The sequence below is a fragment of the Chenopodium album genome, chromosome 6 (genome assembly GCF_948465745.1).
Source record: "Chenopodium album chromosome 6, dcCheAlbu1.1, whole genome shotgun sequence".
NCBI classification, from domain to species: Eukaryota; Viridiplantae; Streptophyta; class Magnoliopsida; order Caryophyllales; family Amaranthaceae; genus Chenopodium; species Chenopodium album.
Window position 1 is genome coordinate 2,905,518 of NC_137839.1, and position 26,219 is coordinate 2,931,736.

General features: G+C 34.5%; 2 protein-coding genes and 1 pseudogene across 2 annotated transcripts; 2 read left to right on the top strand and 1 right to left on the bottom strand.

Moving 5' to 3' along the window:
• The first annotated feature begins 738 nt into the window (after positions 1-738).
• On the top strand, positions 739-5,328 carry LOC145635576 (uncharacterized). Its single transcript, XM_081686884.1, has 5 exons — positions 739-1,170; positions 1,267-1,304; positions 2,125-2,395; positions 2,726-3,009; positions 4,635-5,328. The coding sequence occupies exons 1-5, from the start codon at positions 793-795 to the stop codon at positions 5,062-5,064; spliced, it is 1,401 nt and encodes a 466-aa protein (XP_081543010.1). The 5' UTR covers positions 739-792; the 3' UTR covers positions 5,065-5,328.
• On the bottom strand, positions 2,981-4,591 carry LOC145635577 (bidirectional sugar transporter SWEET6a pseudogene; annotated as a pseudogene).
• Positions 5,329-11,470: 6,142 nt separating the features above from the next.
• On the top strand, positions 11,471-15,801 carry LOC145635578 (polyol transporter 5-like). The gene is made up of 3 exons (XM_081686886.1): positions 11,471-11,950; positions 14,075-14,695; positions 14,806-15,801. Exons 1-3 carry the CDS (start codon positions 11,821-11,823, stop codon positions 15,537-15,539), a joined length of 1,485 nt encoding a protein of 494 aa, XP_081543012.1. The 5' UTR covers positions 11,471-11,820; the 3' UTR covers positions 15,540-15,801.
• Positions 15,802-26,219: the final 10,418 nt, after the last annotated feature.

The following is a 26,219-nucleotide window of genomic DNA, read 5'->3' on the forward strand; positions in this document are numbered from 1 at the left end:
TTTTTTTGCTCATTTTGATGATTATTGCTCATTTTATCATCAAATGAACAAACAAATATTCTTGGGTGTACCGTACACCCGGGTGTATATAACAATCACTCATGATGCTCATCGGGAGAATTTAGTCCTAATCTTTTTTTTATAGGCTTAATATGGTTTGTAGAAGATATGATTTGAAAGGTGGGAAATTATGATTATTCTGATAATTATATACTTATATCTCCATTTATATGGCTTCTTAAATCGTTAAACTTAACTAATCAAATATTCAAATGACATATCATTTGCAAATATGAGGTGGCAAAGTGACAAGATGTTAATTAAAAAAAAGAGGGTGACACGTGACAAAATCTTGTTAAACAAACCCATTTTTAAACATATTTTTAGCTAATTTTTTTTAGAAAAATTACTTGCAATATACACCATTAATAATCATTACAACTTTTACAAGGATATCAAGCTAATGTTGTAATTTTTTGAACCATTGAAAAAAAAAAAAAAAACAACTCTATACTCATTACTTACGGATTTATTTTTTATTTTTTATTTTTAACGGGAATCTATGAATGATCTTAAACAGCTAAGCTAATGTTTCATTTCAATTATTTTTTTTCAACAAAGTTTTGTGAAAAATTCATTGTAATATGAATGAGTGAAAATTAAGTGAACAATAAATTAAAGTAAAAATAAAAGATATTTCTATTTTAAGAAAATAAAAAAAATTAAGGAAAAAAAAAAAAACAGAAAGAAACAGAAAAAACGAGAACCAGACTAAAATGAGGTAACGGAACCATGTTTCTGTTTCTCTCACAACCATCAACAATGGTAGCTCACTCTCTCTCCATTCTCTCTCCTCTCCCTTCCACTTCCTCTTCTTCTTCCTCCGATTCTCTCTCGTACCCTCAACCTACCCACTTCTTCACTTTCTCTCGCCGGAACCCTAACTTTCTCTCTCCTCCCCGAGCTTTCTCCGTTTTCCGGCAACCTCCATCTCCGCCGCTGGAAGATGATTCAACGACGTCGTCGCCGGAGCAGTTTTTTCAGAACAGTTCCATCGCTGATTTCATGAGGTTTCGGAAAAGCTCCGATGGCGGTGATGGTGAATTGCAGACTGCTGTTGTTGGTTTCCGTAAGAAGTTCCCTTGGTCCCTTTTTCGCCCTTTTCTCAGGGTAATTTCCCTTTTTTTTTTGGAATATAAGTGTGATTAGGTTTGTTGATTTTTGATTTTTAAAAGTTTTAATTTGGGGGTTGATTGAATTTTGCAGGTTGATTTGGTTTCTACTATACACATTGCAGATAAAGAGTAAGTTTTCAACATAAATCAATTTTTTTCTTCAATTTTCTTTGTTTTTGAGATTGATTGATGTGATTAATCCTGATAATGGTTAAAGAATTGGAGCTTCAGAATCACCAATTTGATTGAATTAAGTTTTAACTATGCCTTGTTGTTGAATTGACTGAACTGAGGAGGTTTTGCAACGCAAACTGAAGTATATATGATACTAAATATATCAAATATTAGCTTGGTGTATACTAATTTTTTGTTAGTTAACTGAAATGTGAAATGGAGAAGTTAGTCTATAGTACTGAATTAGTGTGTTAATGTGGAAGGTTAGAAGATATGATGTTTGTAGGATTAAATGATTAAATAATAGAAAAATAAAATGGAATAGGTTGCTAACTTGATAGACATGGAGTATAGGGCGTTTCCGGAACGCATCTGTCTATAGCTAGAGTTTCAGTATGTCATGAGATTAGCTCAGTTGGTGGTAGTATTCTTAAAACAAATTTAGTTATTGAATCTATTTAATACGAAGTATAATATTTATTCTGTTCTCAGGGAATCTAGTTACTTTAGGCTAATTTCGGGTTGAATTAATATTATAGTTGTATTTGAATTTTTCAAACTGAGTTATTGAATTGGAAATTGTCCTAAAAATTATTCTGCTAGGGGGCTGCACTCCACTGCATTCATTGTTTCCCCCTTTTTTCTTTTTTTTTTTTTTCTGAGTTATTGATGTAGCTCATGTTGCCAATCAATTAACTTGCAACTGTCCTTAGATAGTTAGATGTATACTCACTGCGGTCCTCATTCTGATGAACCAATGTCTGTTACTGTGCAGATATTTTGCTAACTTGCAGAAGGATCTTGAACCATATGACTGTGTCCTTTATGAGATGGTGGCTAGCAGAGAGAGTTTAGAAAATCGTCGAAATGCTGCGTCTAAAAGGAGGCTTAAATCTTCCCGCTCACGAGGTTTTAATATTCTTGGATTTATTCAAAGACAGATGGCTCGAATACTTATGCTTGATTTCCAGTTAGATTGTCTTGATTACCAGGCGGAGAACTGGTACCATGCTGACTTAGATTTTGAGACCTTCAGGTCACTTCAGGTACAATATCTACTTTATGATTCCGATGAATTATGGGCTTGTAATAAACATTCTGCTAATGTAACATTGTTTTGGTTGTCTACTATCCCATGTTTTGTTGTGTTGAATATGATTATACACCATAAAATGCTAAACAGTTTACATCGGGATCAGTCAAGTCAATTTCAAATCTAACCTAGACTCTGAGGCCTTAGCCATGAGGTTTTGTGTTTTGCAATCTGCTTAGAGAAGGTAGACTTGATTGTGCTCATGGAATGTTAGCGGTTGAAAATGACAGAACGAGAGGCTCAAACTTGACTTATATCTTCTTTTTATCTTCAAATCTTTCAGATGGAAAGAGGTGAAAGTTTATTTACCTTTGCAAGAGATATGACCCTCAAATCGACTAAAGCCTTGATACAACCGGAAATTCCTGAAAATCTTGACCCTTGGAGATCCAAGCTTTTATGGGCTTCTCGTGTACTTCCTATGCCACTTGTGGGCCTTCTTATTATTGGAGGCATCTGTACTGATGTTGGAGGTCAGGTATCAGAATACCCTGAGCTTGATGCTTTGTCTCGGCTTGATTTTGGTGCAGCCATGAAGGTCTTCCTGGCAAAGCGTCTCACATCTGAGTAAGTATATGGCATGATATTCTATATATATGCAACTACAATTCATGAGCTATCAGCACTTGTTTTTTTTGCTTAGTTTGAATATACTACTGTAGTATCTTTTACACTGTTTATGATATGTTGTTGAATATGAACTGGCCATTAAAAAAAAATATCATAATGTTGAAGATGGTTCTGCATAACTTTGGAGAGCAAGTGGAGTCTGTGAAAAGTGTGTGCACTACTACCTCCCCCCTTTTAATTCAAACTTTTTATCATTGAGTTCATGACATATTGGAATGAACCTTATCTAGTTCAGTCACTTTCTATAGATTGTGTATTGCTGAGAAGGTAATATCACAGGATATCTGAATAGTCTGATTTAAGTGCCATGTGCTACTCTGAAACACCTATACAAGGAAATTTTGAGCTATCATAATGATGTCCTAACTAATTATTGTTTTGTATTCTTTTGTTGTGATTCTCCTCTTTGTTCACTTACAAAAATAAACCTTTGACCGTCTGATTAATTATAAAATCCATCGTTACACAAAACATAGGGCTGATAAGAAAGGAATCTGAGGTAGTAAAGCTCCATGTTAGTCTCAAACTGCAGCTGTAGCTAAACTTTTTGTGCCAGTTGATAGCTGAATTTGGGGGGTTGGATTGGGGGCATCCTTTGGTTTGGACCTGCTGTAGACAACATACAATATAAGTTGGAGGGCACCGAGTATTGCTCCAAATGCATTGCTAATCAGAATATAGGGATCAAATCTGAGAACACCATATGCACTCCAGACAATTCCATTAGCAAATCCAGTTAGGGATATAGACAGTGGCATGAATTCAACACTTTTTGTCTTGATAACATTCCACATAGCAGTAAGTGGTGCTCCATAGAATACAATCCCAAAGATATCGCAGAATACTCCTAGAAAGTTGGATCTTGTCGTCTGGTTGTGGAATGCTAGAAGCGTCACACTAGCTAAGAAAAGTAGAACTGTAGAACCCCCAACTCAGCACTAAGACATTCTTTGATTTCATTCCTTTTACTATTCACTGTATATATCCAGTATACAATGACATAGGCAACATTCAAAAAGAGACCAATGCAGTTCACGGTTGTGACTGGAATGCTATGTGGGTGTACAAATGGCATAGAATAGAATACCCACAGGATGCAAATCATTATCCCAGCAACATATGGGTGAAATGTGAACTCCTCCACTGATTTTTTCTTCAGGAATCTCCAAATTGTAGGCATTGGTGATGCAAGTCGGATGAATGAAGTTAAGTTGCCAATAATTCCAAGAATGGTATGAACACCATTTACATTCACCATTTTGTTGTCTTTCATAACTTGCTGAAAAAGAAACCTGCCAAATCAGAGGACTTAAACCAGTCAAGTATGAGAGAAGTCAGAGGAAACTCTTAATAGTTAATAATAGGCAGTTAAATGCTGAAATTTTTATTTTATTTTTTTCTCTCTTTGTGCTTTCTTTTCTTTATTCTTTTTGAGTTAAATGAACTTGAAAGTAGGAAACTTGGAACTTGTGTTGAGTCTTTGATGCTTGTTTTGGTTTACCATGTATGTTCTCATACCCAGGAGTAATTATTATCTAATGAAAAAATGTTCCTATGTGAAGTTTCACGCTAGGGACAGCAGATGTTGAAGAAAAATCTGTTATCATCGGTGAGAGAAACAAGGCAGCAATAGATGCACTTCAAAAGGCTATTGATGAGGGCCATAATAAGATAGCCATACTGTATGGCGGTGGGCACATGCCAGATTTAGGGAGGCGATTGAGGGAGGAATTTGACTTGGTACCTACTCAAGTTCAATGGGTAACTGCTTGGGCCATAAGGAAACGAGCTTTACAAAGCAACTCATTCCCATTTCTGAGGACCTTAGCTGAGGTCTCTGGCTGGCCATTAAATCGTTATCAAACCTTAGCACTCCTTATCTTTTCCTCTGTCCTTGCGTTGGATCTTTGGTTTTGGGAGCTGTTCTTTGGCAGTGCTGCTAATTGGATTTCTGAAATTGCAGCAGAAGCTGGACAGTATATAGGCAGTTGACGACTTGATGATAGATGGAGTAAGGCTTTGTCGATGACTGGTATATGGGAGGTTCCATATGTGCATGTGTAAATATTGCAGTAAGATACAGTGACCATTACCAAAAAAAACAAGCAACCATTTATCTCATGGGAGCTAAAACAATGGCAGAATGCCAATTTCATTTCAATACCTGTACAATTACAGAGTACATTTTTCATTGTACTTCACATGTATTCTTTTGATAGTGTCTAATAAAACAAGGTTACCAATACTTAAAAACAATTTCTGTTTTAGCCAGGCTATTGGTTTGGAAACTTGGCACAAGTACTTCTATCGGAGGACTGTGGCAGACTGCCAGATAGAGGAATATAGTAAAGCACTTCGTTACAAGATCGAGTGGATAAGTTGCATTACACAATCCAGAATCGTGCTTAAACAATTTGAGTTTTATAACCAGTCTCTTTAAGGGGTATATTCATGTATTGTAGATAGTCCAATGAGTTTTCATACTGGTGATTTTCTTACATTACCACCACCACCACCACCTACATCAATATCGTAACCTATTTCAAGGGGTCAGCTACATGAACAAAGATTTTCGGCCAATCGATCTCAACTACTTTGACTGACATGTCAATCAACACTGAAATCATGCTTCTTAAATGGAGAACTCTTTCAGCATATCAACACCAAGAGTACACAAACACCCCTTCACAGCCATACATGAAAATGTTCATTCCACAGTAATATGTTTATGTTAATTCGTTCTTTGTAACAACACAACTCTTAACTTGTTAAGATGAGAAATGTTGCTCAACATATTGCATAGTGCTAGGAATTACAATGAAAGGGAAAGTTCAAAATCAATCAAAATCATCTATTCATTATCCCACTCCACTAGTAAAGTGATCAATAAACCAATTACACTTTAATCCAAGATTCAAATCAATAAAAGGGGAAAGAAAAGCTGGAAATTTGGTTTGTGTGATAGTAGTAAATCTCTATCATCTGAAAATGTTTCTTTTTTTAGTCTTTAGTTTTGGTGCGCTCATATTCTATCTGTTCAGATTTTAAAGATGTAAAAAAAGAAGAAAAGCTCAATTGTAGTCATGCTAAGCTCTGGAGGTGGACTGTTTAGGTGTTACCACCACAAAATTTATAAACCTTTACTTTAGGTCTTTAGTGACTTTAGTCTATAATTTTGACTCAACATTTAAGGCCACTCAACATATTGATTATTTTATTTTTATTATTTTTTTTGCTAGTTGAATAAGTTGATATAATATTTTTACTTTTTTTTTTTTTTTTTTTTTTTTTTTTTTTTTTTTTGATAAAAAAGCTGCATATACAAAAGCTAAAAAGCTGCATTTATTAGACAGTTTTTTTTTTTTTTTTTACAAGATCTATTAGACAGATTTACTCGTGAATTGTCGATAAATTCTCAACTTAATACTAATATATAAAGTATAATTTAATGCATATATTTAGCCCTTAGGGCTGCATATAGCATTACCCTTATTTTAAAATGAAAATTCTTTGTATGTTTATACAATGATCACATTTAATTTCATATGTGTAACAAATTTGTATTTGGCTTCATTCTAGTTTAATCTATAGTCATGATTGCTATAACTTTGATTTTTTTTTTTTTTTTTTTTTTTTTTTTTTTTTTTTTGGGTAAGGAGAACAACTATTCTAGGTCAGTTGGTCGTGAGTCGTGACATCTCCCAACAATCTCAAGTAAGCTACAAATCTAGGTTATGGGGACCAAACTTAAATTTTAATGTGAAATTCTTTCCAACTACACCAAATACTACTTGGTGATGAATATTAGGCCAAGTTACGAATCTCAACAAATGTTTGTCAATTTTCGAGATCCTATACATATTCCTCAAACACATCCGCCTCCTCTTCCCCACCCCAATTTTTCACAAATGATCATGTATCTCATCTAGCTTCAAAAAGAAAACAAGTTGTACTTACATGCTCATTTGCCTTAGGGTAAATTTTGAAGATTGAAGTCGTGATTCGTGAAAAATAGGAAGTCATTCATTATGAACAAATTAAAATTACAGTACCATTATAAATTTACAAGACATCATATCAATTTAAGCAAAAATAGAGAGACTTGCCTTGTAGTTTGAATTCTCGATCAAAAGCGTACAACTCTTTACTTTTCACGTACCCCAACAAATTGCAATTGAAATCAATAGAATCAGCTCAGTACAAATTCTTGAACAAATTGATTAGAAATGAAGTCTCTAGGATCTTTGTTTCTATTGGAAATAAATTATGAGAGTAATCTCACGTGTAAATTCAGTCTCTATTATTAGGAAAAAAAAAAAAATAGCAATGTTGTTAGGAGATATTTTGGAGTATCTATAATGTAGGAATATCTTTTCCTAAGGTTTTGAATCAGTTTTCTTGTAACTTAATTGTGTAGATACACTCTTCTTTGATGTATATAATATATACTCACTGTATATATCATAATCATACCTTAATGTTAACAAAAAGAATACAGAGATATTATTTGGTAATGTATGTTTGTCTGTTCCGTTGCTAGAGTAGAATATACTCGTAAGAAATATACAATTAAACATTTATTCAATCAAAAAAAAAAAAAAAAGTTAAGTACGACTGCACTCTTTATTTTGTCCAACCATTCCCAAACATTGTGAACCATTAATGGCATTCTTAATTGAGAGGGATTGAAGTTAATTTTGACAACTAATTTCAAACAAAAGCAACATCCTAGTACGCGCTTTGCTGGAGTAGCAAATATTTTATTTTTAGAAAGAATGAACAAAGTTGCATATTTGTGTAGTTGTATGACTTGTATCCCATTATCTAGTCAAAACAACATTGTTTGGTTTAATCTAAGGAAAATACATAATAAAAATGGATAGTAAATAGACATGTGGGATTATTTCAAGCTACCTATATGGTGTCCGATCTTTAGAGAATATTATACAGGAAAAATTATAAAGGAGAAAATGAAAATAATAATAATACTCCATAAAATTTATAGTCATTTTTGTGAAAAGAATATTTACATTGTAAGCTTATATATGGCATAGATGCCAAACCATCAAGCATTGAAGCTTTGGCGAAAGTGCCAAACCATTTTGAAAAAGACTAGAAAAAGAATATGGGACAATCCTAAGAGCATTATTTGGTGGAATGTCATGTAATAGTATACCAAAAACGTCAATTTTTTCTTGTTCTTTTTTTCAAATGATTTTTAAAGGTTGAAAGGGATTTAGACTAATTTAAATACGCATTATTGAAATTAAAAGGATTTTACAAAATTGAATAATTGATTCTCAAATTATAAAAACCATTGTAATTACTAAGGGTGAACATTAAAATTCGTGGAATCGGAACCTGTTGCAACAGGTTCCTAAAAATGGTAACCGGAACCTATTGAACAGGTTCCTGGAAATTGAGAACCGAACTAGAACTTGCATGTTTCGGTTCCGATTCAGGGTACCTATCTTTTAATATCCTTAATAACTTTTTGCAAAATTTTTTATAAAAAAATTGGATGATCACTAATTTATAATATTTACAAATCGCAAATAAAACAAACTTATTGTAGTTGTTTAGCAAAATAATACAAATATCTATAATTGTTATTTTGATATTTATTATTTTAAAATTAGGTTAAAAATGGTGTATAATTTGAACTAAAGTAATACTTTTATCAAGTTACAGGGTACCCTATATGTTCCTGTTACAGGATGAGCAAAAATTGGGTACCCTGATTTTTTGCTCAACCCTAGTAATTACATTGGATACTTCTAACGAAGTGCAATTTTCTTAAACAAGGTGCATTTTTGAGCTAAGTTGTATATGAGTATGAAGGCCTTGAATCTTAATGGCTATGTCCCGCGATTAGCTTTAAGTTGATTGTATCAAATGGTTTTACTATTTGTGTAAAGTATTTCGTAAATGCTTTCAGATGATTTTTTTTTTTTTTTTTTTTTTTGAGGGACTGATAACTAATATTTTTAGTAAAATGACTAGCTGTAAGGATATTGACCTGAATAATTTACAAGGAAAATAGTTGATAATCTTTGGTAAAGGGTACTCGTAGTAAACTAGTAATTTTGATCAAGTTATACTTGTAATTCCTAACTTCCTACAATAAGCTTTTCAATCCCTTTTCAAAACTTAGAGGTTTGGACTAGTAATAGATTTCTTTCTACGTACCAAAAACCTGGGCTCTCTAAACCATACACCCTCAATATCTTTCTTACCATACAAAAGTTTATTGTTGAAATGTTGAGTAATTATGAAGCTTCATGTGTTCTCTTTCGAAAACAAAAATAAAATTCGATTTCTTGCATGCTATATAAAAAAAAATAATAATAAAAAATAAAAAAATTACATTTTCTTTTAACTTTTTTTAATGAAATCATAATGAGAAAATACGGTGGTCCATCATTGAAAATAACTTATGATTTTATGAATCTAAATACTCCGTAGTTGCGTAGTACAATTTGTTTTTATCAAATACTAGGTTAAGTCCCGTGCCATGCACGGTCATAATTAAATTTTACAACAAATATATTATAAATAATAGTGTAAATTCAACATTATTTTATCTAAAAAAATTATTTGTAACAAAATAACTTGATTTTAGTTCATACCAATAACAAATACTGAAATAAGTAAAGGTTATTGAATTGGATTATATTAAAAAAAATATAATAATAGAAATTTAGAATCTATAAGGTTTTATGTAATAAAATTAAAATATTAGCTTAGATTTGTACCCATATGCGAATTAATATACATCTATCCTTAAATTATTAATACATTTTCACAGAAATATGAAAATTTATTTGATTTTATTTTACTTTAGAATAATCAATATTTCGTAATCAACTTTTAAAATATATTTTTAGTGAGTAACAGGAGTTTTATTTTTATTTTTTAAAATCATATAAATATTAGAGTAATTAGATTAAATTTTCCAATATATGTTATGTATTATATAATTGAATGATTTTGTTCTTATAAATGTTATATAATTTTAAGATTTATATAATGTATGCTACCAAATGATATTTTTTTAATTAAAATAAATTTTATTGTCAAATGATGAAAGTTGGAGAAAAAAAAAATTAATATTGACAATATTATAATAATATTGGAAAATAATATGTTACAATACCTTATTTTTAATCTATCTTAGTATTGATGTAACTAAAAGTTTCCTAGTATATAAAATATATGTACAAAAAATTGAGTATAATGGGATTAAATATGTTGTTAAATTGAAAATAACTATTATTGTAGGTTATTAAATGAATGTCATTAAAATATCGCAAAAAAAATAAAAGGAAAGAAAAAAAGGCGGGAAAATTTTTAACCAGGAAATGACAAGTGTCATTCCAGGTTTCGCCTTTAGTATAGGTTTATAGATTATTCAAGGAAATTCAAGAAAGGAGAGAAAAGGTTATGTTTCAAATATTTTTCACATTGATTTGCTAATGGTCTCCCAACCAAATCTAAAATCATTTAAACAATATTATAGTTTAATCTAAATATAATTATATAAATTCCTACCTAATGTGCTTGTTGAATTTCAAACGATAACTGGTTAATATTTCAAAGGTATATCTTAATGTAGATTAAAAAAGTGAAAAACGAACATATATACACTCCGTATTTAAAGTTATCTCGAATCTACGAACTCGGTTCAGATTTATTTTAGAATTGTGTCGATTAATCCAATAGTCAACTATTGTCAATTTGATTGAGTCAAATACAATCTAAACTTTCATCACACCATTAAGTTCTTGTCTTCTTGGTAATATGACCTTATCAGACTAACATATGGGGACACCTCCATGCATTCTAGAGAATGAAAATAAAAGCTACGCAACAATTCTCAATAACACACAAAATCCAAATACACTTGGCCATTTATTTACACTTCACCAAATTAAAACAACTTTTAAATCCCACTTTAAAAAAGTTACAAAATACAAACACTTAAAGTTGAACCAAAAATCTTGCAAAATACATATAAGAAAAGGTCTAGTGCAAGTAGTCAAGTAGCATGCAAGAGTACCACTTTGTGTCTCAATCAGTCAATCCATATTATCCGGACCCTTTTATCTTTTTTACAATCTACTACTCCCTCACATAATATAATTACTATCTCCGGATCATATTATATGTAAATTTGGAATATTATTTGTGAGATCACTGAGATTGTAAAAAAATTTCAAAGTTACATATAATGCGATCTGGAGATAGTATTTAGAAAAAAACGAGGGAAAAATATGATTTCTTTTAAACTTTAAATTTTTTGGACTCGAGTGAGTGAAATACAATAAAATTATACGTGGGTGAGATACTTTGGAAAAAAGCCAATAATTTCATGGCTATATATGCAACTGCCAGTCTGCCACTTTGCATCAGATCCCACAATTTAAAAGTTTTACAAAATTTTCTGTTTTTTACTTCATGCTATTGTGATGCTAATTACTACTATGTCTATTATTGGTACAATAAACAGTGTTCACACACATTTTCTCCCTTCTCTCTAAGATAATAATTTTTCTTTCCATTTTTACAAATTAAAATTTACTTCACTCTTCATATTATATGTCATTTATCTTATCTCATTAAAAAAACTATTATTGATTTGGCATGCACTCTGCTATCCCAACCTACCTATATAATAGTGAAATAAAAGTGGTAAAATAAAACTATAGAGAGGTATTCAAGAGCTTGCACTCGTCGTTTGGGTTAAAAATGGAGAAAATTGAAGTTGGAGATCATTCAAAAACGAAGGAAGTTATTGATAAGCCAAAAGTTAAGATGAACAAATATGCTCTTGCTTGTGCTCTCTTGGCTTCGACCAACTCGATTTTACTTGGCTATGGTATGTTCATTCTCTAACAATCTCTCTTTTGATGTACAAAGTATTTAGACTCGAACTTAAGATCCACTGTCTCACTTTTAGTGCACAAGCCGTCTTGTACGGTCATTACTTATTGATGGTCCACGTCAAAAAATTGAATATAATAGTAAAGAAGTGAAAAACTCGTCTGATGAATAAATATATGGTATACAAAAAATGAAATAAAAAAATTTTGAATTTTTGCGGAGAGATTCTTAGGTACATATATTAGGCTAGGAGAATGGTTCTCCGATGCCAATAAGATGATAGACCTAAATGTAAAGTCGTATTGGTATAAGGAATCCATAAACATGGAAATATTGATTGATTTAGAATATCTCTAATTTAAGTTGTTCTTGATTGAGGAAGATTGGTATAGAAGATTGGAAGGTGCCAAGGATAAGGATAGCCTCAAATAAAAACAAAATATATGTCTTCTTTTAAATGCATAAAAGGTAGTATATTTGATGAGTTAAGGCCTAATTCTTACCACTTGTGAATTGATAGTGTAAAGGAATAATTCTTGTTGAATCACCCGAGTTGCTCTCTCATTAAACGCAAAGTTTGGTTATTTTTTAGTTTTTTCATTTGAATTTAGATAGTATTTTGTGGTTCAAAATTAAAGTTTACTAGTGAAAGAAAAATAAAAAAATATAGCAATAGCTAAAGAAATTGGTTCATGGAATTTCTTAGATAAAGTTGGTGAATCATAAAAGTTTGGGATGATTCCAACTAACTACATCATGAATATACAATGAGATTCATGCCACACTGTGCGTTTGTGCTTGGCAAATCGAAGAGCCATCAAATATACGAGTATAATTACTACCTCCGTTACATATTATCTGCAACAATTTGACATAAAGTAGAAAGGAAAAATGTCTAATCGTTGCACATAATATGTAACGGAGATAGTATAAGAAGTTTAAATTAATGTTCGTAGACATGTACGATTAGTAAATGAATTGACTTTAGCCATCCACATCACCATGACGTCAGAGGTTTAAACCCCACTAGGATAATTTTGAGGAGGAGATTTTCTTAATTTTTTTTTTTTCAATTTTCCCTCACTCTTCCAAATTGTATAGTTCCTAACCCTGGTTAAGTTGATCTGTGATGGGTTTCAGTCTGATAGGACTTTTCTTTTTATTCATAATCTTAATCTTATATGGATGATGACGTGTTGGATAAGAATGATGAGGTGGCGGATAAATAAAATACGGAGTATAAAGAATAATAATGACAATATTATGCTTTAGGAAATTAGAGATTCCTAACATAAATGAAAGATTTGTAGAATGAAAAAAGTGAGTAAATATTATATCCAATATTGCATTTATTTTTGTTCCTTTGGAAACATCAATTATTTGTTTTGTAGAATGAAAAAAGTAAGAAAATATTATACAGAGTATCCAATAAGGAATAAAAAAATTACTCTATAGCAATCCATAAAATAAAAAAGCAAATCCTCCCTCAAAAGAGAAGAAAAACCCGGTCTTTCGAAGGAGTCAAATCTTCCTAAAGAAGAAGAAAAACCCTGTCTTTCGAGGGAGAAATATTCCTCCTAGAAGAGGAAGAATTATTATTATAAACCTAAAACAATAGAAAAGACACACAAAAACAAACAATTGGGGCTTTCCACCGATAAAAATCGATGGAAGCCCCTCCAAAATTCAACAACAGAGACTAGGGTTTAAAATGTCGTATGACTTTATTTATGAATCAATTTTATTTCAAAAAAAAAAAAAAAGGAATAAAAAAATTGATTTTCACTTTATTCACCGCTCCATTCAAATTGTATCCGGATTATTAAAACGGACCAAAACAGGAAAAATCCAGTTCCTTTTGTAATTGTTTGGTTAAGGAGATGCCTTAGTAAAGAATTAAGGAATGCACCTACCAACCTTTAGATTGAAAGTTTAATCCTCACTAGCCGTATTTTTAGGATGAGAATCTCTTATCCTTCCCTCCGTTCTCAAAGTGTTTAGCCCATTAACCCGGTCTTTTGCCATTTATCCACCACCCTTTAATCTCTAGTGTAAAAAGTTTTAATTTTTGGTTATGATGTGTATAGTTTCAGTCTAATGTCTATTTCTAATATTTCAGATATTGGAGTAATAAGTGGAGCAATCCTGTACATAAGAGAGGACCTAAAACTTAGTAAATTCCAAGAAGAAATCTTAGTAGGTTCCCTTAACGTATGCTCACTCATTGGCTCTCTACTATCCGGCAAGACCTCGGACCTCATTGGTAGGCGCTACACCATTGTCCTTGCAGCCTGCACCTTCTTCGCCGGGGCCATGCTCATGGGGCTGGCCCCGTCGTACCCTTACCTAATGGCAGGTCGTGTGGTGGCTGGTATAGGAGTAGGCTACTCCCTCATGATTGCACCCGTGTACACGGCTGAGATATCACCAGCAATGACACGTGGATTCATGAGCTCATTGCCTGAGGTTTTCATAACTATAGGGATATTGTTAGGGTATGTGGTCAATTATGCACTTTCAGGGATACCTAATGGTTGGAACTGGAGGGTGATGCTCCTGCTGGCAGTTGTTCCATCAATTGGTGTTGGATTGGGTGTGTTTTTTATGCCTGAATCACCTAGGTGGCTTGTCATGAAGAAGAGGTTGAGCGAGGCAAAAACAGTCTTGGTTGCAACGTCTGAAAATGAAGAAGAAGCTGAGGTTAGACTTGGGGAGATCACTAGAGCTTGGGAGCTCCATGGTAATACTTTATACTTCTCTATTTGACTGACATACATTTTGGTTAATTTTCATTTTTAGTACTACTTTACTTGTTAGTTTATAATGTTAAATGTGTTAACTAATTGGCAGAAGCAAGCAACTTTGTTGGGCAAAGTGTATGGAAAGAGCTACTCTGGAGGCCAACACCAGGGACTCGCCGGATCCTCATCGCTGCCATCGGGATAAACTTCTTCATGCAGGCTTCTGGGAATGATGCCGTGATCTACTATCTCCCTGAGGTCTTTAGCGCGGCTGGAATCAAGAAGAAGAAGCTGCTATTTGCCATCAATGTGATCATGGGAACAGCTAAAGCTACCTTTGTTATGATATCAGCTCTTGTCTTAGATAAGTATGGTAGGAGACCTCTTTTGTTATTGAGCTCAGTTGGTATGGCTGTGTCCCTATCAACTTTGGGCCTTGGGTCCATGTTTCTTAGGGCTTCAGGCCATAAGCCTAGTTGGGCTATTGTTGTGAGTGTGATCGCGGTCTGTGCTGATGTGTCATTTTTTTCAATTGGGCTAGGGCCTATAACTTGGGTCTACTCATCGGAGATTTTTCCGACAAGGCTTCGGGCTCAAGGGACAAGTTTGGCGGTCTCTGTAAATAGGTTAGTCAGTGGGGTTGTGGCAATGACATTTCTGACTATAGCAACAAAGATAACATTTGGGGGGATGTTTTTTGTTTTGGCCGGAATTATGGTGTTGGCAACGGTGTTTTTCTTCTTCACTATACCAGAAACTAAAGGGAAGAATTTGGAGGATATAGGGAAACTGTTTGAAAATAAGAAAACTAGTGATGAAGGAAGAGAAATGAGTGAGACTTGAAAAAACATATAGTAAAAATAGTTGAGGTTTGATCCAAATGATCCATGTACCATGTACTTAGACTACATCAGAGAGTTTTTTTAGCAATGTAACGTGAATCAAAATGTAGTAGGTAGTTGCTCCTCAAAAAAATGTAATAGGTAGTTTGAAATTTGAATCAGTAGTTAAAGACCTCTACATCATTGTAGAGACTCCAGTCCGAGCTAATTGTAAATTTGTAGTTCTATATCCTATGTGGTTGGTATTTTAGGCATCATTTTCAGTGATAAAGTCTCAAATGTGCCTATTCCCTACTACAAAAAATGGTTTCGAGCCAAAATATAACTAACACTAAGACTAAAATGTCAAAACTAGAAATTGTTATATATAACTCATGTTCTTAACAAAAGGACTAGGCAGTTCACAACCTCACATGTTGCAGAACATCATTTACATTGTAGTCGTTTAGACTAGCTACCTAGTTAATAATGGGATATGATGCATATAGAAGCATACACAAACCTGGCATTCAGCTCTCAATCCTTGATCCCCAGAAAACGGAAAGTTTGAACTTTGGTGTATTGTTCTGATAAGTAGTTTACAGGGAGCCATTTGACTAATGTGGCTGAGTGGGTTTGGCCTGAAATAAAGATGTGAATATTGTTGTGAACACGTTTTCTATCCAGGTATAAACATTTCATTTAAGTTCGGAAATAATTATCACATATCATAAAATAATAATGATTTATGATTAGTTTTCCCAGAAGAGATATCACAACTATAATAAGATATAAAAGTACTATAACATCATGTCAAATTAATTATAAAATATTGAAACAGGGTAAAAACTAATTTTAGAAGAAGAGAGTATAAGAGTTATGGCATTGATTAATTTACCTCTTCAGCAAACTCTTGTTCTACCACAGTATAATTATCAACTGTGCCCCATGAATATGAATTAGTTACCGAATAAGAATCTGTATATTTAAAAAAGAAGAGAATTAGATCACACAAGCATACAAGTAAGCTTCAACTATTTGCCCTGTATAAGAATGTTAAGAAAGTTATGTCTTACCATTGATATCAGTCCATAACCAGCTTTGAGTGGACATCAACTTCTCCACCATGGTTGGATGAAGCCGACTACGATGTGGACTCGAAACTCGGTAATCTCCAGTATCAAATATGTGCTCTGGAGCAACTGAGAAGATAGGAATAGCCAGAATATCTCTAGCCATCTTCTTCAAGATAGGCTTGTTTGCATACTTCCACCTACCCAAAACAGTAATGTCTGCAACACTTTCATCAACATAAATGATATCCTCTTCCAAGTAAGCATCCAATTCGGGTTTCTGATCAAGTTGCTCCATTTTTCTCCTCTTCTTTGCACGCTTCTTCATTTTTTCAAAGTATATACAAGTCTTTGAATCATCAAGGCCAGAAGAAGAATGATCATCACAATTTGTCTTCTCCGGGATCACTTTACTTTGATACTCGTTGAACAGATCAAAGAAAATTGGCGAATGTGCTCCACTTCGATCTGACTTCCATCTCCATAGATATCTTTGAAACATTCCTCAACACCAACCAATTTGAACCTATCATCCAATACAAAGCAACAGCAAAAATATCCCGTACTGAGTTCCAATACTTGTCAAATATCTCTTGCATTTTCAAAGCCATGTTTCTCACGAGCTCATTAGTGCAAGTAACCCACTCAGAGATAGCTGTTTTGATGGAACACAAATCGAAGAAAAAAAGGTTTGCACAACGATAGTTAGAGACAATTTATCAATGTATAGAATAGTCTCAACTTTTGACAAATTTCTTTGGCCAACTCCCACGTCTCTTCGCTTGGCACACACAAGTATTCAGACTCCTGTTTCTTCAGGTGACAGAAGACAGGTTTAAGCAAAAGAGCTGATTGTAACATCAGAAAGGTTGTAACCACTTGGAGACAGAATCAAGATTCAGCTTACTGTCACTATCAGATATGCTTAGGTCACGGAATGCATCCTTAAAATCTTCCTCTCTTTGAGGTGTTGCAGTCCAGAACAGGATACTCTCACGAATTTTCTCAATCACACTTCGAACAAGCTCATAGTACGAGCAAAACATCTCATTTGCAACAATTTTCCACCCAATATAAGAGAGCTAATTGAAAGCTTATCAGCTAAAATATCAGTAAGTCGTCCCTCATCAGAATCATCAGATGCATATTCAATGGCAATGGTAGAGATTTTTGAGGCCACATCCCATTCAACAAGACAGTCCGCAGTGAGTTTGGCAATCAACTCACTTTTAAATGTGCAAGGCACATGTACAAACCTTCAAAATGTGTATAATATGAATGTCAATTTTTACACCAACGAAGTAATGAACTACTTTACAAATAAAAGAAGGCAGCAGAAACAACCAAATTTCACAGAAACAAAGGTGGTTAACACACGGAATTAAGATTTATGTATAAAAGTACCTCATCATGCGACATTCAACTTTCCAGCAATCATCAATTATCTGTCCTGTAATAGCAATGTATCTTTTTAGCTTGTTCACATGAAATCCACTTGTCTACGGTAATGGCAATCCTGCTTTCATTATCAGTGAACAATCCCATTGAAATATCCCTTTTGAATTCATGGATTTTTGATACATCACTGTTTAGTGTGTTTTGAGAAACCGAGGGGTAAACAACTTCAAAGAGTTTCTTAAACCCCATATGATCAATTATGGAGAGGGGATAGTCATGTAGAATTATTGCTTTTGCCAATTCTCTCCTTATCCCCATTGGAAAGAAGGTAAGCTGATTCATAGTTTTAAGTTGCCCAGCTCGTTCACGCAAAGTTATATTATATAAATCAGAAGTTTGCATAGAAGATACTCCATCTTCCTCATGTGATGGTTCTGTATCATAGACTAGTGCACGAGATTGAATGTCAGCAACCGGCTTATTTATGGACTCAGTGCTTAACCCTCCAGAAGACATGTCAAACCTACCATGTTGAATCAGGTTAGAAGTTTTAACAATCAATAATATAACCATAAGGAACTAACATTGACCGTAAACAGTTCCAAATGAACCTTAGTTTGAAGGATGAGCGAAAGTAAGTTTCAAATCCAAGTGTTGAATGTTGACAGGATCCTAAAGTCCTAAACTATGGAAGCATAATGCTGTCCCAGAGTAGTTTATTAAAGCTACAAGTACCAGTACAAAAATCAATATATGCTTCATCACAAACAAAGTAAAGTGAAAAAAAGCATCAATAAAGTGCATCTGTGAGAGCTCAGCAGAACCCAGAGGGCCCTGATCACACCTTTACCCTCTATTTACATTGTCTAGGAAAAAAAAAATCTTAAGCAACTTCCTCTCTAGATGCTCCTTTTTACAAGACTCTAAGAGTCTGTCCCCCAATCCCCCCCCCCCCCCAAAACCGGGTTTTGTTATAATCCGATCCTTATGAAGAACTATTTATACTGTCTTAGCACAAGGCTACTAATTAGAAGGCAAACACGGCAACAGGAGAAATATCCAAGCTTGTACATTAGTGTCTAGCAATTTGGAACAAAAATAAGCGCCAATCCAACATGGAGCATAGATAAAAATAAATAAATAAATAAAATTGTTTCAGATATGGACTCTTCATTGACATTCACTACCAAAACCAAGTGAGTAGTCAAACTAAGGTAACAAGGTTACATAATTACAAAAAAACAAGAAAATATAAGTTCATCCCTTTGATAAACTTGGAATGCAAATCAAGTGGCAAGCTTATAGTTAAATCACCGAATGATGCAAATATGTAACAATGTGTCGAATCCAACAAGATCTTACGTGAACATATAATCACTTATAGAATAACAGAAATTTATGGTCAAAGTTTTTAAAGTTTGACCTAAATATTAGCTAGGAAATCATTTGAGGATGGAGGGAGTAGTAATTTACTACCTTTTAATTTTTTAAATTTTTATTATTTTTTTTAGAACAATCGTCCCACCCTAATTGCTACTAGTAATTCACAAAGATAGCAAACTAAAAGACACAAAATCTCCGTAATTTCAATACAGAATTTTCAATTTGATTTTTTTGTTTTTGAATATACTAGAAAACCCTAAAATGAGAGAACATCACTCAGATTTTCCATGTATTATCAAGGAAAAATCCACAAAAATAAAATTAACAAAATTATACAGATCGAGCACAGTTTATTAATGAAAATTAAGCAATAATTTCTACCGAATTTATACAGAGCAGACAATATCAATACAATGTAAGAAGAAAATAATAATTAGGCAGTAAAATTGAAGGAAGAAAATGGTGCAAGAGAAAGAGACAGAATCTCACCTTGTATGCTTCCCAATTCATCAATGCTTTCAGAATGTGTTGAGAATTGAGAGTTGATAGAGGGATTTGCGCTATTGAAGAGGAAGAGACGGGAAAAAATATGATACTCTTCACTCTTGGTTTTGATCCAGTCACCTAGTACTCCTGTCATTTTCGATTCTATTGTCAATATATATACATTACGCGTAATTAAATACTCCATACTCCGTAACGCACGTAGTATTATCCCTTTGTTTCACGATCCTAGTGGTTGACGTTTTAACTATATACGGAGTACTCCGTAAATGTATTTAGGGCCTATTCTCATTGACTGAACTGAGCTGAACTGAACTGAACTAAAATGAATATTTTATAAGAGAAGGAAATTAGGAGCTGAACTGAATATAACTGAACTGAATTTCAACATATGAGAATAGGCCCTTACTCGTACTATGGAGTATAATATAAAAACAAAACAGGTGTTACTGAGTGTAATTTACACTCATACTTCGTGCTCCGTAACAAGAGTTACTAATGGTCACATTGTACATTGATAAGTGTGTTAATCAAACTGTTGCATGTAACTTGAAACAAAGGAAAGGGAGTATTGTAATTTACACATTCACATTGATTATTGAATCATTTTGGACCGAGTGGATTTGATTAGGTTTGGGCTAAGTAATTGTATACTACGGGCATGTTCTCATACGTTGAAATTCAGTTCAGTTCAGTTCAGCTCCTAATTTCCTTCTCTTATAAAATATTCATTTCAGTTCAGTTCAGTTCAGTTCAGTCAGTTCAGTTCAATTCAGATGAGTTCAGTCAATGAGAACAAGCCCTACATTATACCTGTCAATTCGGGTAAACGGGTCGGGTTTGGGTCGGGTAAAGTGGGTCAGGTCAACTCGGGTCGGGTCAATTCGGATTAATTCCATAACCTATGCGAGTCGGGTTTGGGTTGGGTCATGCTTGAGTCGGGTCACGTCGGGTCATACTTCTTATCGGGTTTTGGTCGGGTTTAGGTCGGGTTAATAACAGGTTGATTTACATTCGGGTCGGCTGAACAATAGGTCGGGTTTAATTCGGGTTTTCACGAGTTAAAATGGGTTAGGGTAATTATCGAGTTTGAGTCAGATTGGGTTCAAGTCAATAATTTGCGGGTTAGAATCAGGTCGGGTCATTCTCGGGTTTGAGTCGGGTTTAGTTCAAGTCAATAATTTGTGTAATATAATCAGGTTAGGTCATTTTCAAGTCGGGTCATTCTCGGGTTCAAGTCGGGTTCAGTTCAAGTCAATAATTTGCGGGTTATAATCAGGTTGGGTCATTTACAAGTCGAGTCATTCTCGGATTCAAGTCGGGTTATGTTCAAGTTAATAATTTGCAGGTTACAATCAGGTCGGGTCATTTCTAAGTCGGTCATATTCGAGTTCAAGTAACTATAAATAGATAATTATCATTTTTATCAAGCTAATTATTTCCTTTGACTATAATATATATGACTTCCGAAGGGGATTAGGGACCATGGTAAACATTTCGGCAATTATTATTTCTGGGCAAAAAAAGTCTAAAAATTCCAAAAATAAAGGCTAATATCCACGCTTTTTGAGAATTTTTGGAAGTTTCGGGGCCCGTTATCGAAAAACCTTGAGATTCTAAGGAATACATCTCAGGGTCATATAATGTCATTTAGAACCATATATGATCAATATTTGTTGTCATAAATGTTCGTGGTAGGCTTGAGTTAATGAAATCATTGCAAGTTGTAAACCGGTAAATTGGTTGTTTAAAAGCAAATTGGTGTAGGGAAATATAGGTACTACGCAGCGGAAATAATCATGAATCATATTCATATAGCACCTAACCAAGGATCTAATGCATAACACATAAAGAGTAAGAATAATACCTTTGAAGCGTGATTCCACTAGTAATCGAGCAAGAACAAGGGAGACAAAGAACCTCAAACGTGATTCCTCTACTTGGTCCACAGGCACGGATTAAGACCTCCACTAATGCTAGTTAGTCGCGATCGAACTCTTCAATCGACTTTCTACGGAGAAGTATGAGCAACGAACTAGTCACGAACCACCGCGAGCACCACCAGGGGTGGCCGGCCGCAAGTCCAAGGGGGGGGGAGGGGTGCCGTGAGAGAGAGAGAGAGAGAGGGAGATGAGGGTTTTGGGATTTTGTTGCCTTGATTCACAATTCACTGTAAGTTAATTGTGACTCCAATATATTGCAACCCTAGGCATGGATCTTATTTATAGATCACATCCATAAATAAGAGTCCATGACCAAGCCCAATTCCTAATCCCAATCAAACTACACTAGCCCAATCCTATTCATGATCAGTTAAATACTCATAAGGCCCATTAATGGGCCTCTTACTTGCTTAACCCAATACCTTTGTGTGTGACCTCATAGGATCCATTCTAGCGGGCTTTGGACTATTTTACTAGCCCAAATATCATCTCTCATAGTCAGGCAACAGATGATGACGCCCCAAGAGAATGAACTTATTATCTCCATAATAGTGATCCTTGATATATCTAGTAATTGCACTTATCGAAGACACAACTCCTTTAATTGGATGGTTACACCCACCCAATGGGACTACCGGACGGTTTTAGGGATCATGGTAAACATTTCGGCAATTTTTTTTTCTGGGCAAAAAAAGTCAAAAATTACAAAATTGAAGGCTAATATCCACACTTTTTGAGAAATTTTGAAGGATTCGGGGCTCAGTGTCGAAAAGTCTTGAAATTCTAGGGGATACATCTCGGGGTCATAGAATTCCGTTTAGAGCCATTTATGATCATTATATTTTGTCATAGATTTTCGTGGTAGGCTTGAGTTAATGAAATCGGTGCAAGTTGTAAACCGGTAGATTAGCTGTTTAAAGGCAAATTGGATGATTCCACTTACCCAATTATACTCCCGGAGGATATTAGGGAATATGGTAAACATTTTGGGAATTTTTGTTTTCGGGCGAAAAAATTCAAAAAAAAATTCAAAATTGAAGGCTAAGATCCACGTTTTTGAGAAATTTTGGAGGTTTCGGATCACGTTCGTTGTTGAAAAGCCTTGAGATTTTAGAGAATACATCTCGGGGTCATATAATGACGTTTGGAACCATATATGATTATTATATGTTGTCATAAATGTTCGTAATAAACTTGAGTTAATGAAATCGATGCAAGTTGTAAAGCGGTAAATTGGCCGTTTAAAGGCAAATTGGATGGTTCCACCCACTCAATTGGACTCCCGGAGGGTATTAGTGACCATGGTAAACATTTCGGTAATTTTTATTTCCGGGCGAAAAAAAAAAGTCGAAAATTTCCAAAATTGAAGGCTAATATCCACGTTTTTTGAGAAATTTTGGAGATTTCGAGACCCAGTGTTGAAAAGCCTCGAAAATTTAAGGGGTATATCTCGGGGTCATATAATGCCGTTTGGAATCATACATAATCATTATATGTTGTCATAAATGTTCGCGGTAGACTTGAGTTAATGAAATCGGTGCAAGTTGTATACCCGTAAATTGGTCGTTTAAAGGCAAACTGGATGGTTCCATCCACCCAATTGGACTTCCGGGGGGTATTAGGGACCATGGTAAACAATTCGACAATTTTTATTTTCGGGCGAAAAAAAGTCAAAAAATTCCAAAATTAAAGGCTAATATCCACGTTTTTTGAGAAATTTTGGAGGTTTTGGGGCCCGATGACGAAAAGACTCGAGATTTTATGGGACACATCTCGGGGTCATATAATGCCTTTTGGAACCTTATATAATCATTATATGTTGTCATAAATGTCCGTGGCAAGCTCTAGTGAATTAAATCGGTGCAAGTTGTAAACCGGTAAATTGGCCGTTTAAAGGTAAATTGGATGATTCCACCCACCTAGTTGGAATCCCGGAGGGTATTAAGGACCATGGTAAATATTTCGGAATTTTTATTTCCCGGCGAATAAAAGTAAAAAATTCCAAAATTGAAGGCTAATATCCACAATTTTTGAGAAATTTTGGAGGTTCGGTGCCCGGTGTCGAAATTTTTTGAACTTCTAGGGGATAAATCTCGCGGTCATATAATGCTGTTTTGAACCATATATGATCATTATTTGTTGTCATAAATCTTCGTGGTAGGCTTGAGTTAATGAAATCGGTGCAATTTGTAAACCGATAAATTGGTGTTTAAAGGCAAATTGGATGGTTCCACTCACCCAATTGGACTTCCGGAGGGTATTAAGGACCATGATAAACATTTTGGCAATTTTTATTTCCGGACGAAAAAAGTAAAAAAATTCCAAAATTGAAGGCTAATATCCACGCTCTTTGAGAAATTCTGGAGGTTTCGGGGAACGGTGTCGAAAAGCCTTTAGATTATAAAGGATACATCTCGGGGTCATATAATGCCGTTTGGAACCATATATGATAATTATATGTTATCATAAATGTTTATGGTAGACTTGAGTTAATGAAATCGGCGCAAGTTGTAAACCGATAAATTGGTCGTTTTAAGGCAAATTGGATGGTTTCACCCACCCAATTGGACTATCGAAGAGTATTAGAGACCATGGTAAACATTTCGGCAATTTTTATTTTCGGGCGAAAAACAAAAAGTCAAAAAATTCATAGATTGAAGGCTATATCTATGCTTTTTGAGAATTTTTGGAGTCTTCGGGGCTACGTGTCGAAAAGTCTTGAAATTCTAGGGAATACATCTTGAGGGTCATATAATGTCTCTTGGAGCCATATATGATCATTATTTGTTGTAATAAATGTTCGTGGTAGGCTTTTATTAATGAAATCGATGCAAGTTCTAAACCGGTAAATTGGTCGTTTAAAGGCAAATTAGATGGTTCCACCTAGCCAATTAGACTCCTTGAGGGTATTAGGGACCATGGTAAACATTTCGGCAATTTTTATTTCCGGGTGAAAAAAAGTCAAAAAAATCCAAAATTAAAGACTAATATCCACGTTTTTTGAGAAATTTTGGAGGTTTCGGGTAGAGCTGTCAATTCGGGTAAACAAGTCGGGTTTGGGTCGGTAAGAGTGGGTCGGGTCAACTCGGGTCGGGTCAATTTGGATTAATTCCATAACCTATGCAGGTCGGGTTTGGGTTGGGTCATGCTTTAGTCGGGTCACGTCGGGTCATACTTCTTATTGGGTTTGGGTCGGGTTAATAACAGGTCGGGTTGCATTCGGGTCGGGTGAACAATAGGTCAGGTTTAATTCGGGTTAATAACAGGTCGGGTTGCATTCGGGTCGGGTGAACAATAGGTCAGGTTTAATTCAGGTTTTCATGGGTTAAAACGGGTTAGGGTAAATATCGAGTTCGAGTCAGGGTCGGTTCAAGTCAATAATTTGCGGGTTATAATCAGGTCGGGTCATTCTCGATTTTGATTCGGGTTCGGTTCAAGTCAATAATTTGCTGGTTATAATCAGGTCGGCTCATTTTCAAGTCGGGTTAGTAACAAGTCGAGTTAAATTCGGGTTTTGACGGGTTAAAACGGGTTTGGGTCAATTTTGGTTCAAGTCGAGTTTAGTTTAGGTCAATAATTTACGGGTTACATTCGGGTCGGGTCATCTTCAGGCCATTTCATGTTCAGGTTCAGGTCTCACATACTCGGGTCAACTTGGGTCAAGGGTTGGTTCCAGATCGGGTCAGGTCGGGTTTGGGTCACCATTTTTCGGGTTCAGATGGGTCGATTAATAATCGAGTTTGAGTCGATATCAAGTCGGGTCAACTTTTGACAGCTCTATACTACATACAGCCAAGTGATCGGATACTAGTTAATTTTGCATAAATGAGATATTACAGAGTGTTTTAAAACTAACTAATGACTTGAAGTTACTTTTATTCTTGGTTTCTAAAATCCGATATCACTGGTAGATCGTTGTGATTTTAGAAATGAGAATTAATCTTAAAACATGTGACAATATCACACATAATTTGATGTACTCTATTTTTTTTTACAATGCAAAGTATTATTCTTGAATTATGTATCAATGTATCAAATAATTATTCCATTTTATCGAATAAATTTGACTTGTTACTTTCAAAAAACAAAAAACTGACCTGTTAAGTTCTTTGAAAAACCAATTGTGACTCACCATTTCATGAGAAAAGCATATAAAAACACAAGTGCACCACCAATTAGCAATAAGTCCCTCTGCCCTTCCATGCCAACACTACTCAACTCACAAGGCCACAACCAACAAGTAATATTCCCAACCCCTTCAAAATCACCACAACTCTTTCGCATTGCCATGACCTCACCAACCTGCCAGTCCGCCGCCACGACTATACAATCCTAGAGACGACAGAAAGAGCAGGGGAGAAAAAGAGGACCAAGAAAAATCCAACGAGAGAAAGATGGAAA